We start from the raw sequence: 16,992 nt of genomic DNA on the forward strand, positions 1-16,992 counted from the left end.
TCGGCCCGGTCTGCTCGTGAGTATGCGCAGTCCATCAACTGAGTTGGTCTACCACAGGAGCGGCGTCCAAATGTGTTCGAAGCGTCACAAGGCTGATACAAGGATGGCTCTAGAAAGATTCGAATACATATGCCGCTGCTGCGAACCCCGCGCATGTGAACGGGTGGTTTGCCCTCACTGCGCAGTGAATCTTGGTAATGCACGAATAGTTCGGCGCACACTTCTCGATGCTGCTGGGCAACACTAGGGCTCATCCCAGAGGCTTCGTTGACCCGTGTCTGCAAGGTGAAGCGCAGATGAACGAGAGAGGTTCCGGACAATGCCGGTTAAGCGTACGTACAAGTGTGCCCCGACTCCCCTCCGAAGAGAGAAGTTGCTTACGTGATGCCCGGGGCTTCGGTGATGGACAGAAAGAAAGGGAATGCTGTTGGACGTCAAGCGCGTTCTCCACGAAGTATGCGATTTTCAACGGGTGACGCGCTGCGACAATCTTCGGCTGAAATGTGTCCCAACGGAAGGGACTCCGAGCCACGTCACGCAGCGTGAAGCACGAACACTGACGACCTGGACCAGACTTGCGGCAGCACTATGCGAGGACATCCGGTATGCTGTTTTGCCTGAGCGAGGAAAAACTGTGCACGGGACAGCGTTCTGGGCGTGCCACTCACGTCGGCGTTTACGCTTCAGGTTGTATGCTGTTCCGGTTGAAAGATGCGTCGAAACCAGACACACTCCATCGAAAACGTACACGCGCTGCAAGACAACGAGAAATTTCCGAAGTCACGCACGGGAGGGGGGGGGGGGCGGCCTCAGACCGCAACTGCCGCCGGTGTTCAAAGACGAATGTCATGAATCCAGGATCAGTAGATTCTCGGTTGCACGTTGTTCCGAGCTGGCCGACAGCTCGCTGAGGCATTTCCCATCTCTTTCTGATGGAGTTCTCTCGAGAATTCTCCGGAACCACGAGATCGACCAGGAGATCGCAGAGATCCACTGCAGCACGCGTGCCTCGGCGACCTTTCAATGTCCAGTCTAGAAGCCGAGCAATTCAGGCGAAATGCCTGAGTTGGTACAATAACGCGTTTCCCCTGTCATTTCCGACCGCTAAAAAACCTCTGTACGGGCTGGGACAGAGAGCGAAGCACAGACACTTTCACAGCACCAGGTGATAAAACCCCACACAAGAAACCAAACGCCCGCGGGAACGGCAAGCTGACTGCGTCGGTGTCCTCCGAAAATACACTACGACACTTCCACTCCTCGTCGATTGCCGCAGACTGTAACTGTGCGAGCGTCTGCGTCTTGGCGCATTCAGAGCCGAGACAACTCTACTCTGAAGCGACTGAGAACCAAAGAACATGTCCTCCAGCCCAAACTCGGCCGAGCCGTTTCAGGCTGCGATAGTTGCAGTTGCACGAAAAAGCTGAGCGCCGGCTTCCTGGTACAAACGCTTGCAGAATCCACTGGGAAGTCGAAACCAGATCCGACACAGACGTGGGCGATACATTTGGCTAGTCATGCCAAGCAGTTCTCTGACCCATCAGAGACGAGTAGTAGGCAGGCAGATCTCCCACAGGAACATATCAACCTCAGATGCCCTGACGAGTCCTTGTTTTTACGCCCTGGACTCAAGGCTTACCTGAAATCTGCCGCTGTCACATACCGCAAAGGCGACCTTTCCGTCGGCCAATTCTGGTAGACCGTTGAAGATGGCACGTGCACCTGGAGCACAACGTAGGAAATGGTAAGTCCAAGGACGCCCCACGTCCACGAAAAAGTGCATTCTGTCTCCTGCTGAAAAACGCCGGCGCTGGTTAGAACGTGTACTACCACTGAGCAAGGGACAACCACCAGCCGCTGTCTTCAGTCCGAGCATTTCAGTTTCTTTCCCGCCCCTGAAGAGGAGATCCGTCCCCGCCAGAAACTACCACGAGCAGCCTTGTTGAGAAGTATCGTTTGCCGTCCTTGTGCGAACATGACTTCCCCCTGCGCTGTTTAACAAGTCCAGGTCTGTCGCAGCAGACGGACAGTCACACACCGATAACCCAGGGCAGCTGCGATGCAAAGGCTGCAGGCACAGAGTGGCACGCGTTTCGCAGTCGATCCCACAGAACGGCCATAGCCAGAAATGAGTAAAGAGAAGCAGCGAGGCCAATGAGAGCATTCCTTACGATCCGGAAGGCATCTTTCTTCCACTTGGAGGCCACGCACATCAACTGATTTGTTGGATGGAACGCCAAGGTCGTAATCTCTGTTGTGAGGTTGCCAAGCTCCTGTGAACTCCACGCAACACTCGCGTGTAAGCTCTCACCGAAAGCACACCTGGCGTCCCCAGCTGGTAGCCGGATGACAAAATCTCAGCACGCACCTGTCTAGCTTCCAGCACGGTAATAACTGATCTTCCGGCACCGAAATTGTGATGGGGCATCGGAGAAACGGCCCCGGCCACCGCCTTCTAGACCGGTACACATCAGACTCGCGAAAAGCCGCGGCGCAGCAACAGGACAAGCTTAAGCACGAAGCAGGCAGCTCTTTTTCCGAGGCTTCGTGTAGGAGTGATAGGAACCCCGGCCCACAACGCCCGCACCATTGTTTTTGGCTAAGTAGAAATCCCCGCATCGAACCCCTGAACGAAACAGTCGCGGAAGAAGTCAGGGGATACCAGGAACGGCGCCCAAAAAGCACCGGGCGGAGTTACAACTGCAGATCGTCCAGGGTTTCCCCGCAGCGCATCGGCGCGCGTCTACCCGATCAAACCTCGAACCGACTGCAACTACGGACTCTCAGGTCCTATCTCCTCACTTTGGTGGGCTTACGAGCTACCGGCTCGACGACAGAAAGCGAGAACAAACCCACGAAGCCAGTCCGAGAGCCTACGAAAGCAGGAAAAGCGGCAACGCACCCGCTCTACGTGGAAGTTTGGAACCAAGAACAGAGAAACCTAAACAGCGTCCAGTGAGTTGCTGCGCAACTTCCACTCCCGGTAGAGTCGTTACCCTCGCGCAACCTGGGACAGTTCGTGGCTAGCGCAAGAAGAGACTTGTGCAAGACACAGCAAGACAGATTCCCTCTGGGGCTTTCAGTGCAGTTGCGGTACCAAGCACGTCACTCCCTTTCCCGAGTGGTACATATTTCGCTCTTGTTGGGATGCCCACGCAGGCTCTGGTTTTCTTGCGCCCTAGTGTCTAGGAGATACCGATGTGAAGAAGAAGCACATGTAAAGCTAACCGGTGGCGAGTAGGGCCGATGAATGATATTCCTGCGCAGCACAAGCCGGTGGAGACGCAGCCAAAGCTGACAGGCGAAGACACGCCTCATCTCGGAACTTATCAACACAACCACCAGTCCGCACGTCCCACTCGTATACCTGAAAAAAAAAGCACGCTTTCGAGAAGCACGCTGAACAATTGCCGGTGCAGCTACAATCTGTGTTCGAGATCGAATACTCCTAGACCAGTCAGGGAGCCGCACACTCAGCATCCCCCGCCAACGGGACGCCGCGGAAGCACTGCTCTTACGGTTGAAGGAAATCCTGTCAGCCCCAGTATAACCTAAAGTGAGTCCTTAAATTTCCAGGAAGCCCCGAGCGCCGTGTCCCATGCGGACTCAACACGCCAGTAAAAGTGAAGTACACACAGGCCTCGCAAAGATACAGTAACGGACGCGAATACAGCAGGCACGCCAACACCACACAGAGCTACCCTTGTCTCCACGACTAGTTGAGAATACCATTCTAGTTCCGGGAGAATAGCGACGACACTTGAAGGATAAGGATAGGTAGCTGAGCACGGTGTACGTAAACTCCCCCACCGAGCTCTCCGCCTGCTTTGATACATCACTATCACGGTCATCCGTCCTTAAAAGGTAGAGCGTAGCTTTGCGTCCAAGCGGGAGAAAGGAAATCAAACGTCGACGATAACCGCGTCAACAGCCGAAGGCACCCGAGTATGCACATGTGCAGACATAAGCAAGCACGCACGCACGGTTGTTCGGTAATCTCAGTTGATTTATAGGTATGTTTGTCCGCACACAAAAGCGTAACTAAGCTGGCGCGTGCAGGTACACGCAGGTGAGCCTGCGTACTCGTGAATCGCCTCCGGAGGATACTCTCACGCACTTCATCGTAACAACACTCCGAAGCTGAGAGAAAAGGCATCCGAACAACTGTTAATCAGTACATTACCGCAAACGACCGGCGCTGAAGACTCTCTGCGCTCGTAAAGATATTTTGGCGCCTTGAGGGATGCAAAATGGTAGAAACTCGTCAGAGTCACTTACGTAGGCCTCGCGATCGGCTGTAAAGATGGAATTCCTAGCCGGGTGATACGCAATGCCCTAGACACAAAGCAGCTTGCATGAGACAAAGAAGCCATCTGCTTGCGCATATACAGAAGTAGCCGAGAACAGCAAAACATGCTCGCTGCATCTATACAAAACGAAACAGGGCCCTATTTACTGACGTGTCCGTGAGTACATAGAAGAATCTCGCGAACACGAGCACTCGCAAGTTGGTACAAAACCATATACAATGATGTCCATGTGAACTCGCCCGTGTCCACATAGCGTGAAACAGCAAACGGCTCGATGCCAAGAGAAATGCATGGGACACGGGCGCATGCCCGCATAGCCTCGCTGCAGGTGCCTGTACCCGTACGCATACACGTTGTCATCCAGACACTCGAGTACATACAAACACGAGCGTACACTCAATTCCCTGAGTATATACATATTGTGAATACGGTTACCCATATGAAAAAGATAGGGCGAACGCAACAGAACCGAATGCAGAATGTGTCCACACAGCCATGACACGTGGGTGTAACAGATACGCCCCGACCCCGCGAGCCAAGGCACGAAGTGAAAAAACAGGGATGCGGACATCGGCGCGCAAGACGCCTCGTGCAGCGTAGTTCGTGAACCTTACCGCAACTTTGGCGTTCATGGAAAGAACACTGAGCAGGCGTTTTGTCCGCGCGTCACACACGAGAACGTCCCTGGACAAGCAACAGAAAGACTCGAAGAAATAGCCATCCATGTATCAACTCACAAGTGGATTGAACCATCTACAAACAGTGAGTCCGTCGCTGTCTTAATGTCGCCAAAACGCTACTCTACATTGTCACATCGCATCTCCCTCCGGGAGCCCAAAGAAAGGACCTGCTGGAATCCAGGGTTCCGGAAGAGTACTGTACAGAACCATACAGACCTTGCCCCTTAGCAGTGCGACTCGTCAAGCTCTGTTTACGCGCGTGGACAACGAGACACCGTACCTACCGAAGAAAGAGCCCCCCATACTCAGTAACCGCGACAGCAGAAGCAACTGCGTTGAGAAAAAGAACCAAATGAGTCCTTCTGTCATCGGACTACACCTTAGGTCGCCCACTTAACCGGTGTGCCGGAACAATGCGCACCGCCCCAACAACTTGGATTACCACAGACTGACACAAGGAGACTTGAGACCAGGCCTGGATGTCGGCAGTTAGAGTCGCGAACTGTACTCTTCAGCACTCCAGTAACATAGCGACAAAACGATCGAGTGACGCTCTTTGGCTAGGCGTGTCTGGATTTTTTCTTTACAGAAGAAAAACAAAGTGGGAATACAACATCAGATAACATCTGAAGCTAGACTCCTTGTCAGCGGCTTTCGTAGCGCGCAGGCGAAGTCCGCGTAAACTCGAAAACGGGCCTGTACTGTCCCTCGTTGCTTCTCGGAAATAAAAATGAGCCCGCCTTTTCCAACCTTCAACGAACGGTGTACTCTAGGAAGAAACGCAGATATCGTCACGGAAAGGTGGCCGACGTACAGAAACGCGGCAAGGTACTATGGAGCCCCACGTGAAGGACTGCTGCATAGCAGAGCGGAACTCAGCCAAGAAAGCCACCGATGGAGCAGGCTTTGCTCATCGTACCCAAACTGCTGCAAAGTCCGTCGCCCTAGGTGTACAGACCCGGGGGCAACGGCATGGCAAAACTGTTCTAAGACGCATTGAATGTAGGCCTTCACACAGTAGTCGGTGGCTCTTGAGCAAATCACGTCACTCGGCTGAATACAGGTACTCGCGTACACCCTTGGAAAAACCAATTACCAAGGGCACACAGGACAAAAATCGATGCTGCCCACGTATCGTGTGGGGCTGCCCTGACGCAGTATCTAGGCTCATATCAGCTAGGCCGCTCACTGCGAAGATGCAGAAGCGAGTGCGAAGGTCTGGTGAGTGATCAGAGAACTCGCCGATGTAACGGCCCGCCCTCCCATTTCCAAAAAATGAAAACAGCGCTCATCACGACGACCCGCGATTGCTGGGATCTTGTCTGTCTGCCTGAACTCAACACAACACACATGCACGAGAGATTCGACTTCCACAGCTTTCTTCGGCCGCGTTGCCTTGCTAGTCAGACTGATCACGCCCCTGGTTGCCGAGTGCTCGGTAGCAGTGCACAACAACTATAAGTGGCGAGAGGCGGATCGCCTGAATCAAGCACAGTTCATTTGTCCGTAACACAGTGTCGCCGCGAAGCATGGCATCTGATAATGAGCCGGGCCGCGACAGGATCCAGTGTGAACAGTTCGCACACTGTCGATGGTGTACGGGGCGGCTCAGCGCTATCGGGACAATCAGCCCTATAATCTATGCAACTTCATCATGCCGCTGGTACCCACTGCGTTCCGGGACGGTGTCCCTCAGACGCTAGCTCTCCATCAGCATCACGAGTATGGAAGCCCAAGCACGGGCTTACGTACCCGGTTTCCAAGTCATAATCTAAGAGGGATCTGTTAGCATTGCTAACAGCCAGGATGTGCTGTCCTCCGTCATGCTGCGTGAAGTGCGCCTTAAGAATGGGGTAGTCGACGAGATGAAGAGACTCAACCTTCGGGTTATCCTGCCCATCAATCTGGAAAACACGAGAAAAATGCATTTGCCCCGTCAAGATTTTACGCGGCCTCAGCATGTGTTCTTCCGTCTTCACAGGAAGACCAGCACATCACGGCAACCTCTGCCCTGGAAGTCTTTGCTTCGAAGGAGATATAGAGTAGCAAAAGCATACAGCGGAAAACCTGAGGGAAGGGTGCTTTACAAATTGCCCGCGTCAAATGTCCGAGAAAAACAGTAACGAGCGTGGTACAGCAAAATTACCTAGACGCAACAGTCGAAAAGAAGAAAGCGGCCCGAGCGAGAGTCCAGCAAGGAACTCGAGTGGCAGGACAGCTGGTCCCACGTCGTGATGACAAAAGAATCTGCGGCGCGCGAGATAAAAAACGCTGCTTACCGAGAAGATGCGGAGAGTCTTGTCCCTTCCGCCAGTGAAGAGAAGTGGCATACGAGGATGAAACTCAAGTGCACAGATCGCGCTCCTGCAGAGAACACCATAGTCTTCACTCAGAAGCCTCATACAGAAATACCACCAGTACAAAAAGAAAAAGATAAGGAAGCCACAAGGTTGCAGCGAACCTATCGAGGCTCGGACGGAGAAACAGAAGAGAGAAAAGAGAAAAAAGAAAAAAAACCCTAGGCACCGTACGTCTTGTTCTGTGCTTGAACACAAGCACACGCGTTGTAGTACGCGACACATTCAAGTTCGACGGATGGATTGTAGAAATAGGATTAAGGACTATGCAAGGCGCCAAGTTGCTATTTGCGGACGAAAGAAACTAGCAGGCTCCAGCTAGCTCGGGATACCGGCCCAGTCAGCAAGTACGGTATAACTCGGTCGCAGCGCTTCTCCCTTAGAAAACAAGGGACGAAACACATCCTGACGAGTCAGCATAAACTGGCAAGACAGAGATCATGACAGGATGCGAAACAGGAAAGGGAGAAGCATTAAAATATGTTTCACAGCAGGCCCTTACGACAGAGAAAAAACCACCTTCTCTAGCCTGACGGACAGATGGTACCGTCGCGCCTGGCGCCTGCTCCTGTAAGTCACTGCGTCTGACGCCGTCATATGCTGGAGACTGATTGATGGCCCCTGCTATTGTCCATACTCCGGTCGCCACAGGCACTCCCATCAGCCGACAGAATTTTCTGCTTCTGTGAAAATGTCTTCTGGCTCCTACGTGTTGCCACAAAAAGAACGTGTGACAAGGACACAAGAGACGGCAGTCTTTGATGTAATGAAGGCTTATAGAAAGAAGAGAGTCTGCAGTTCTTCCTTGAACAGTCAGCATCGCTGTCACTTGCGCTTGCTCGCAGTTACTCGGCAACATCTTTTCCTCTTCCCTACCCGCTTCGCTCCGCTTTATTAGCGTTCTCCAGTCGCTTGACGCTCAGCTTGCCCTGACCGACGAAGCCCTTTATCTGCCTTCTGCTGTCTGCAGTCGTGAGAGCACCCAGTCGAGACATGCGTGAAGAAGCTTCCTGGCGTCCACTGTGGACTTCTGCAAGGCTCTGCCCCGTTCGGGTGATCGCTTGAAGGCCTTCTGCCAGGGATGGATCACTGAAGACAGCAAATGAGAGACCGCACCGGAGTGGAGAACCTAAACAGGGCAGGAGAGGTAAAAGACCGCCAACAATAGAATCAAAGGATACGAGTAGTACTACAATGTGGAAGCGAAGGCACGGTAGACCAGGTATGCAAAGAAAGTTGTAAACCCGTGAACTGAAACAGACGCGGTACCGGGGGCCGAAAAAAGAAAACAGTGATAACGAGAGCTCTTCACAAGCTCAGGCACATACATAGCCTGCCGATGGCACAAGCACAGTCGTACAGTGGTGAAATACACAGTGGTCGAGCACAGGGTACACCACTCCGTCTGTTGTCTCCCGACAAAGCTTCCGAGAAACAGAAAAGATGTCTGGGTAGAGATAGAACTGTGTTTTCAGCGCTGTTGCAGTGCACCCGCTGTCGGGCTCGCTTGCGAGCCATCGTTTCTGTGGTGCCCTCTGAAGCAGAGATTCTTCCCCTCCTGATGGCAAACACTCCCCCCGGCCGCCACGTGAGTCAGAAACTCGACTGGTCTACCTTGTCATTCCCCTGGCGTTTCCCGGCTGGGCAGAAAGCGCCCGCGGGATGCGCAGCAGCCAAGTCGCAAGACATATAACTGAAGCGCCGCAGGCGTTACACATGTAGATACCGTGATCCTGCTGTAATTCGGTCGTGTCAAGAACAGACATGTTAGCATCCTAGTCGGGTCCCTAGCACGGGTTTAGAACCAGGCATATCCAGGGGAGGGAAATACTAAAAAACAAGCAACAGTCGTGAGACAAGGCCGAAAGTGGTGCCGGACGCAGGACATTAGGGGCTTAGTCACCCAGAAGCGACTTGTTCGACTGCAGCCCTCCGTACGTTCATTACCTGTCATATCCCTCTGCTATCTTTTCAAAATGAGCGCAAAGTTTACGCTGTCTGGCCTTTTCCACCCAGTCGACAGATTCTCCGTTGTTCATCCTCTTTTCGTGTAGTTCTTTCAGTCTTTCTTGAAAGACGACACCCGACACTCGGTGTTCTTTCCGATTCTGTCTTAGCTTCCGCAGTTTCGGTTGTGATGCAAGATCGACGACTAACTTTTCATCATCGGAATCGACCCACGCTCTTTCGTCCTTTCCCTCGCGAGACGACAGGGAAGCTGACGAGGACTCTTGCAGTAATTTTTCTCGCTTTTGATTCATTTTACGCGAATCCCCTTCAGACGATGTCAGCATATCTGTATGCTGCCTGTGTACAGCAGGGGGTTTGAGACCCGAGTTACCCAAGGAAACTCCCTCACAAGAATCCGACACGTCTTCCGCTTCTTGGCAGTTCAACTGCTCATCTCCCATCACTGACACAGCCCCACCGTCTCCTGAGAAATCCATCCGCTTCCTCCTCGGCCTCCTTCTGTGCTCCTGAGAATCACTCTTCTTCACGTCTTCAAGCGTAGTCTCGAGTTTATGCTCGTCGATCTTCCGACGCCTTTTCTTGCCAAAAAGAAACTCTTCAAGTCGCTGAATATCGTCTGATCCCTTCTCCACACGCGATGTGTCAATATTTCCATGTCGTTGTTCTTCTCTTTTCAAGGGGAAACTGGTTCCGTCGCATGTAGGGTCGGTTTCTTCGCCTGTACAAGGTGCGTGGTCAGTAGGGTTTTTAGATTGTCGATTCAGCTGCTTCTTTCTAGCAGACGCTGTAGCATTATCTTCAACAGGAGACGAGAATTTCACGTCTTGCTGCTTTAACATCCCACTCGTACATCGATCATCGACATGAGATCTTTCTTGTTTTGCTTCTTTCCGCCTCCCGTCAAGAGTCTGAATCTTTTTCTTCTTGCTTTTGACATGCCTGTCTCCTGTGATTGTCTTTTCAAGAAGAGGTGAGGAGAGGGTGGGCGTGATCCGAGGACGCGCCATCGCAGTAAGAGGGGAACGAAGGGATTTCACAGAACCGGTGAACAGTTAAAGGAGCTGAGCCGAACGGTGCCCGAGAAACCCTGTTTCAGCCAGTCCGCTTAGTCTGCACCCCAGTGCTCGTGTCTACTGCGACAGACGATGAAACTGCACCCACCATACATCTGCCTTATATGGTGGCAACTAGATTTGTAATGCGGGAGCCGCTTTTTTTCACGCCCGGCGGGGACCGTACTAGACATCACGTAGAGCAAGCTAATGAAAGGTAAGGAGGGAAACTCATTTGCGACAAGCCTCCGGCCTTCTGCTGCCTGGTAAGAAAAGGAAGAAAGCCCTGAGGTTGCGTAGTCCCTCCCTACTGGCGGTGGGGCGCAGGCAGTGATATCCTCTCCTTCCGACAATGCGTGCTACTGAACAGCAGGAAACAGGCAGACTGGAGCTGTCCTCGTGTCATGAATAACATTCTAAGAATGTGAACCTACCATGTCAGACGCAGTTGCTTCTTCCTCTTTTAGCATTTCTCCACAGTATCAAGAGGGCTAGACGAAAACACTTGGCTACTCACCTCTACCGTGTCTCCTCTCAAAAACGGAACGTGAAGGAAAGGCGAACGGATGAGCTTCGGCACCCAGACACACAAAGCGCACTGCAGAAAACAAACAACGGGCCGCTATCACGAGACTGGCATTTCAAGAAACGGACTCTGACACCTTGCCGAAAAACCCTGGGAGAAGACGTCGCTCGGTTGAAAAAGCAGTGGTTAGTACAGAAGCCCCCTGAAAGATCTGCAAGGCAGAAGTTTGGGGTCAGTGAGATTCGACGCGGCGGAAACCGACGAGAAAAAGATAAGGAGACGTTTGCCGTGAAGAAAAATACACGGGGACGGGCTGACAAAGACGGAGAGGGGCCACTGTCCGCCAAGATGAACGGAAGACGTAGTCGGCACCAGTTCTTTTCGCACAGCAGTTCGTGGAGTCTTGGAGAATGATCGTTCGGCAATACAGCGGAAGAGCAGTCCGTTAGAGGCGTGAAAACGCAGGAGATACCACACAACTGGCGCAGTGTTACCTGAATGTTCTCCCGATTACTGAACTGTTGAGTAGTCAGACACCTGCTCTTTTCTCGAAAAAAGCGAAGAGCACAACGAACTTCTGAATTCTTGCCATTTTCTTCACCCCACAATCGATCTCCAGAATTTCCGTTCGTTTTCTGTCAGTGCCTACATGCATGCACTTGCCTGTGCATGTATGGTCTCTCCATCTGTTAACACTCGGAAATGTAGCCATCAGTTCCCTAACGTGTAACCTCCCGTGTATCGCCCACCCCTACGTATTAAGCTTTTTTGCTGACCGCGAACGTCTTTCGTGCGCAGAGCTTCAGAGAAGTTCGAGCCGTTCCTTGGGGCAGCTCCTCACTGTTGGCTGCTGTCCTTTTCTTTGGAAGTCGGTAGCGACAAGGGACATATCCTGTCCTCATCGTTTCTTGTCACTGCGTCTACGGCAACGTGATGTGATGCTCTTCCATCAGGCCTTCGGTCCGTACAGGTAGCCGCAGTCGGGTTAACTTGGGGAAAAAAAGTATGTTTTCTGTCCCTCCAGTTCCTAGTTGCCAGTGTAGAACCCTACGAGACTTGCCGCTCCAAGGACGTCGTGTATAGGGATAGTCTGTGGAGCCGGATTTCCCTGCGGATCTCGTGCCAGTGGCAGAGTGTGGTGGTGTCGCTGTCCTTCAGTCACAAGTGTCAGCGGGCACGGGTGTCCGGAGAAGAGTCACTGAACTTTGTCAACGCAAAGCGCGAACAGTCGGACTGGCAGGTTGTTTCGTTCTAATTGTTCATGAGGAGGCACAGCAGTTACGGCGGTACTAGAGCTTCTCACAGGACAGAGGAGGATGTCGTCTACTGCAGCAAAGCTCTGCCAAGTTGCGGCTGCCGCGGTGGCAGGCGTCGCAGGAGGCTGGCTTGTCTACAAGCCCTGGCTCGAAGTACGCAGTAAAGAGAACCAAGCTCTCGAAGAAGAACGCAAGAAGCAGGAAGATAGGAGAGCCACGGAGACGTCCTAGTGCACGCATAGAAGAATAACCAGTCCGCCCGGAGAGGCTGCATGTCGGATGACGTTGTTACTTAGCTTCTCTACTGCCAACTGCTTGCAGTTTTTCATGCGCGTCCTCCCACCATCTCTCGCCTTGCACAGTTGAGATCGATGGTCAGAGGATAAGCGCACATAGGACGAGATCTCTGCTAACGGACACACTAGGCCAAGCATGAGTGCTCCGGCGTCCTCGGAGTTTCACCTCCATCACTACTTCGTCTTCTGAAGAAAGTACGCAGAAAGTCACAGAAGGCGAGACTGTTACCGGATGGAAGTGGCAAACGAGGGAGGGGGAATCGTAGGAGGCGCAGATAAACATCAGGGTCAGTATGGCAAGGGGGAGAAGACCGCTAGTTCTGTCATGTCCCCGATAGTTTGGCTTTCCATTCTTCGAGTGTTGCAGTCTGTATTTTCGATCGCGTACGGGGTAATATTTGTTTGGGATCCAAGAAGGGAAAAACTGGCCGTAGAACAAACGATCGGAGCTCCTCTGAAAACCAGGAATCACACCTTTGAACTACACACACACCATTCTATCGGGGACACGACAGAACGAGCGGTCTTCTCCCCCTTGCCATACTGACCCTGATGCTTATTTAACTCCTGCAAGTCTTGCGTGCCGGATACGGCCTCCACCCGACTGTCGTTGGGGAACTCGGTCCAGGTGCCTAAACATTTCTCGAAAGAGTTCTGTTTTCTGGTATATCGCTCCCCGGATCTCACCTTTCGAAAGCTGCGGATGAGGATGGCGTAAACCATGGTGAAGAGGTATTGAAAGAGAGGGACGAACAAACGTTGCATTGTGCCACTGGGCAACAAACGTTGGCCGAGTGCACGCAGAACTCGTACTTTTGTTGGCTCTTGCGCTTGGTTTACCCCGTTCGGCGATCAAGCTGGGACACCCCCGTAGCCATGACTTCCAAAGAGACCCCTATCGGCCTGGCGAGGGACCTCTGCGGGCTCTTCGGCAGCGCAGCGGCTTAGTATAGTTCTCTGTCTAGTCTAGTATGGATGTGAATATATAGTCAGAGACGAGGACGGAAGACTAGGGTGCACTAGGCTGTTGACCCGCGCAGCAAGGCTCGAAATTGGTGGTGGTGCACTCGCTTACCGAACAAGAGCAGAGCACCTGGCGCTGCAAAGAGTGAGGCTGCTACTCTCTCAAACGATAAATTAGAGGCTTCGATCTGGACGTAACACTGGCCTCTACGGGTTTTTCCGGCTTCGGCAGAGCGGAGCCCACCAGAAGTCCTCTCATGCCTACGGGCGAGCGAAGCAAACCCCTCAACCGTCGCTTTCGAGCTAAATAAACAGGCGCCGCAGTCCTTCGATTGACAAATAGTTCTGCAACATTTCGGCACGCGGGGGCACCAACGAAAACACGTATCAGCACTATCGAAGGCGTCGGAGGAGTGTGCAGTCGATGACACGATGCGGACAGGTACTTGGAGTGTGGTGTACTTGGAGTAGAAAGTTCTTGCCTTTTGCCTGCAAGCACGTTTGATGCACTTGGTCCAGGCAAAGGATGTCCTTGTGGTCAACTCATTCATCGTTCACGCTGAATACAGCGAGCGACTGAAGACACTGCAAATGCGCTTGCTCAATTCACTTAGAGCTGCAGGATGCAACCCCAGCCATGCCCCAAGCAGTGATGCCCAAGCCGGCATCCCCCGCGGGGACTACCCTTGCTAGTACGCAGCGTCCCACCAAAACAAAACGAAACCGATTTATTTTCCGAATATAGCAGCCCGGACGTTGCCCCACAATGTCTCGCCACTCTCCTCGGCTGGGGTGAACAGAGACGTAACTTTGCTGATTTTCAAGTTAGTAGCCAGATGTCGCGCCAGCAAAGTGGTTGTATACGACGCCGCACCGACCGCGAACCCTCGAGCGAGGCGCGGGTACCTTCTGTTTGTTAGGATAGTGACATATCTTTCCATGGCAGTGACGAGAGACTGCGGGGAGCCCTCGCTTTGTCGAAAATCTGAAGAATAAGGAATTACATAGATCCGGCGGATCAGCCGCTGAACCAGCCTCTGGCAGATTCGGCCGGCGCTACAAAGGAGGTTCTGAAAGTACGCACTTCTCGGAAATTCCAACGTCCAGAGTAAAAACTTCAACATAAGCTTGCTCAGCGTCTCGGATATCTCCACCATCTTGTCCCTCACTCCTCCCAAGTGAGCTTGTAATTTCCTCGCTGCTGAGCGCCAAAATCCCTCAGACCTACCCAGACCAAAGGCACCGGAGGCCCGGGCGAGCAGCCTGTCGCTGGCGCGACTCTCGTGCAAATCGCAGAGAGCGAGCCGGAGAACGTCCATAGGTTGCAGTGTAGAGCACGCTTGCGTCCCTCGAGCGGCTTCTCTCATGAAGTATATGATGAAAGTCACCACGCGAATATCGTGGGGACCGGGGAGAAGCAGTTCAATGGTCAGCTCTTGTGCTTCATGCAGGATGGAGGTCTCGACTGAATGCAACTCTAGTGAGTGGAAGTCGCCTGACGTCAGAATCTCCAGCAGTTTCAGGCGACAGTCTGCAGGTTCTTTGGGTGCACAGATCTCCTCCATTTTCGCTTTGAGACCCGCTTCGATGTGGGGTAAACAGCGCTTCAGAAGACTTCGCGCCGAGGCAGAGCACTTCGGTCTTTCTGGACCGCCGAAAGGCCAGCCCCCATGGCGTCTTTTCCTTTGCGCCGCCGACTCAAGCGCTTGCTCATGGAGATCTACTCGCTGACGGAAAGAACTAGCCCGGTGGCGCGCTCCGGGAAGCTCACTGACAGTCAGAAAAGAGTGTGGATGGGACACAGAGATATTGTGGAGCTGAGGAGACGCGATGGATACCCCCGCCGCACGGTCTGGCATCTGGCACTGCGTGCTGCCTACGAAAAGCCAAAAAACCAGTGCCAACATCAAAGCCGTCCCCAACATGTGGCAGCGTCGAGCTAGAACCATCCTGCTGTATCCTGGGGAATTCGCTACCTAACCGAAATCCGGGCAAGGGTAAGATCACCGACGGCACTGAGAATAGTGCTTTGAACGAATGCTTTGTACCAGAGAGAGTCAATCGTTGAACCCTACACGCTACGAGGCTCGACGAAGCACTTTCATGCGCGGGAACCGCTGAGCGGTCACCGGACTGTAACGAGCACAGCTGGCGTGACCAGCTAATGTCTGCTTGCGGTGTCCACCAAACAGTTACCGGACGAAACCGAGCCAGTCTTCAGGCGAGGTGGGGCTGCGGAAAGCAGCTGGGCGCACAGCTAGCCCACTAGCCCATGTCGTCCAATGTGTACCAGATGCCCACCACTTTTTGTCGGGTTGCCTTGCCCACACATTGATCACTGCCTTTAGTGCGTGGGGAGTCCGAGGGGAAAGATCTCCCCGTTCAAATAGCACTATTTCAATCATCACCATCGGGAACATGTGGCCGGCGAGCCTTACGTCTCGGCGCGGAGGCATAGGACGCGTGGCAAGAGGTGCCAGCAAAGCAGAGTATCCCGTTGAAGCCAGGCTGATAAAGCTACCTACCTAGGATTGCCAAGGCAATAACTACTCGAACGGATGAGCGCCTGGCCACAAGGGGTCAATGTGGACCTCAGGCACGACCCCTGAGAGCGCCACTGTGGTATTGGTTTGGGGTGAAGGGTCCCGTCGTCGACTTATACCAATGTTTGGTCACAGGCTTGTCAAGTCGGAAGACTTAAAGGAGATACTATTCCAAAAGTCCGCCGGACCTGGGTAGCCCTGTCACGGGCGGGGGAACTGAGAGGCAACGGAAAGGAAAGGTGCACCAACGCACATAGTTTGCGGGAAGGAGAACAGCATCTTGAACCAAGCACTCGCCAGCGTTGCCACACAGACAGGACTGAAACGACGCCACCAACGCACCAAGAGGGGCTAGAGTCTGCGTCCTGCAGGTCCCCGCATGTCTAGTTTTAGTGAGACCTGGTGAGAAGTTAGCCGTACACTTTCGAGGGAGATCTTTCCCCTTCTCGGTGTTGGGGGTTTTTCCTGTTTCTGGATGCTTCGAGTCGCCCCTTTGCCGCCTCCGCTGTAGCGGTGTCGGACCCTGTGTCGTGTGTCAGAAGTGTGGAGCAGACTGCCTCTGGCGAGACGACGGACCTACAGTGGTAGTGGCTGACCGCTTTTCTCCCTGGCTAAGCATAGTAAGCTTGTGACCCGGTGATCCGCCTTATATGCCGCCTGAGCCTCAGCCAAGTGCCCTTACCCGACGCAGCCCTACTACGTCGTCCTAGCGCACTGGAACACTCTGGCTGCGTAACAGCTCCCCTGTCTCTCGTTGCCGTAGCTTCCGGTGTGCCGACGAGACAGCTGGAACTTCCATACGCTGCTGAGCTCTTGTCACCAAGGCACTACTCCCAGCTCTGATTCCGGCCGTATTGTGACGTTTCACCCGCTGAATCGTAGCCGAGTGGCCATGCTCACGAGCATGTTCTAATTCCTCGATGGGTGACTCGTCTGAGGCTTCCCGCAGTCTAGAATTCACAGTCAGCTTTGAGCAAACTGTGTGGATTGAGAGACACGGCAGCAGCCACAGGGGTTGTGACATGGTTACCGGAGTCG

General features: G+C 53.2%; 2 protein-coding genes across 2 annotated transcripts; one reads left to right on the forward strand and one right to left on the reverse strand.

Annotated features, from left to right (window-relative positions):
* Nucleotides 1-900: 900 nt before the first annotated feature.
* Nucleotides 901-11,500, reverse strand: CSUI_008099 (wd-40 repeat protein). The gene is made up of 12 exons (XM_068068238.1): nucleotides 9,295-11,500; nucleotides 8,224-8,436; nucleotides 7,270-7,354; nucleotides 6,743-6,894; nucleotides 6,180-6,320; nucleotides 4,925-4,994; nucleotides 4,279-4,335; nucleotides 3,229-3,367; nucleotides 2,803-2,873; nucleotides 2,172-2,273; nucleotides 1,640-1,722; nucleotides 901-1,124 (listed from the first exon to the last, which is right to left on the reverse strand). Exons 1-12 carry the CDS (start codon nucleotides 10,323-10,325, stop codon nucleotides 1,049-1,051), a joined length of 2,220 nt encoding a protein of 739 aa, XP_067919783.1. The 5' UTR covers nucleotides 10,326-11,500; the 3' UTR covers nucleotides 901-1,048.
* A 103-nt stretch (nucleotides 11,501-11,603) lies between these two features.
* On the forward strand, nucleotides 11,604-13,109 carry CSUI_008100 (uncharacterized protein). The gene has a single exon (XM_068068239.1). The coding sequence runs from the start codon at nucleotides 12,681-12,683 to the stop codon at nucleotides 12,993-12,995; it is 315 nt and encodes a 104-aa protein (XP_067919784.1). The 5' UTR covers nucleotides 11,604-12,680; the 3' UTR covers nucleotides 12,996-13,109.
* Nucleotides 13,110-16,992: the final 3,883 nt, after the last annotated feature.

Source organism: Cystoisospora suis (assembly GCF_002600585.1).
Source record: "Cystoisospora suis strain Wien I chromosome Unknown contig_4446, whole genome shotgun sequence".
Classification (NCBI taxonomy): domain Eukaryota; phylum Apicomplexa; class Conoidasida; order Eucoccidiorida; family Sarcocystidae; genus Cystoisospora; species Cystoisospora suis.

Excerpts from the sequence above, each read along its gene's own strand:
- CSUI_008100 (XM_068068239.1), top strand. The coding sequence starts at position 12,681 with ATGGAAGTGGCAAACGAGGGAGGGGGAATCGTAGGAGGCGCAGATAAA.
- CSUI_008099 (XM_068068238.1), bottom strand. The coding sequence starts at position 10,325 with ATGGCGCGTCCTCGGATCACGCCCACCCTCTCCTCACCTCTTCTTGAA. Across the intron at positions 8,437-9,294 it reads ATAGCAGAGGGATATGACAG|TGATCCATCCCTGGCAGAAG; the intron begins GTAATGAACGTA and ends TGCTGTCTTCAG. Across the intron at positions 4,336-4,924 it reads CCATGAACGCCAAAGTTGCG|GGCATTGCGTATCACCCGGC; the intron begins GTAAGGTTCACG and ends CTTTGTGTCTAG.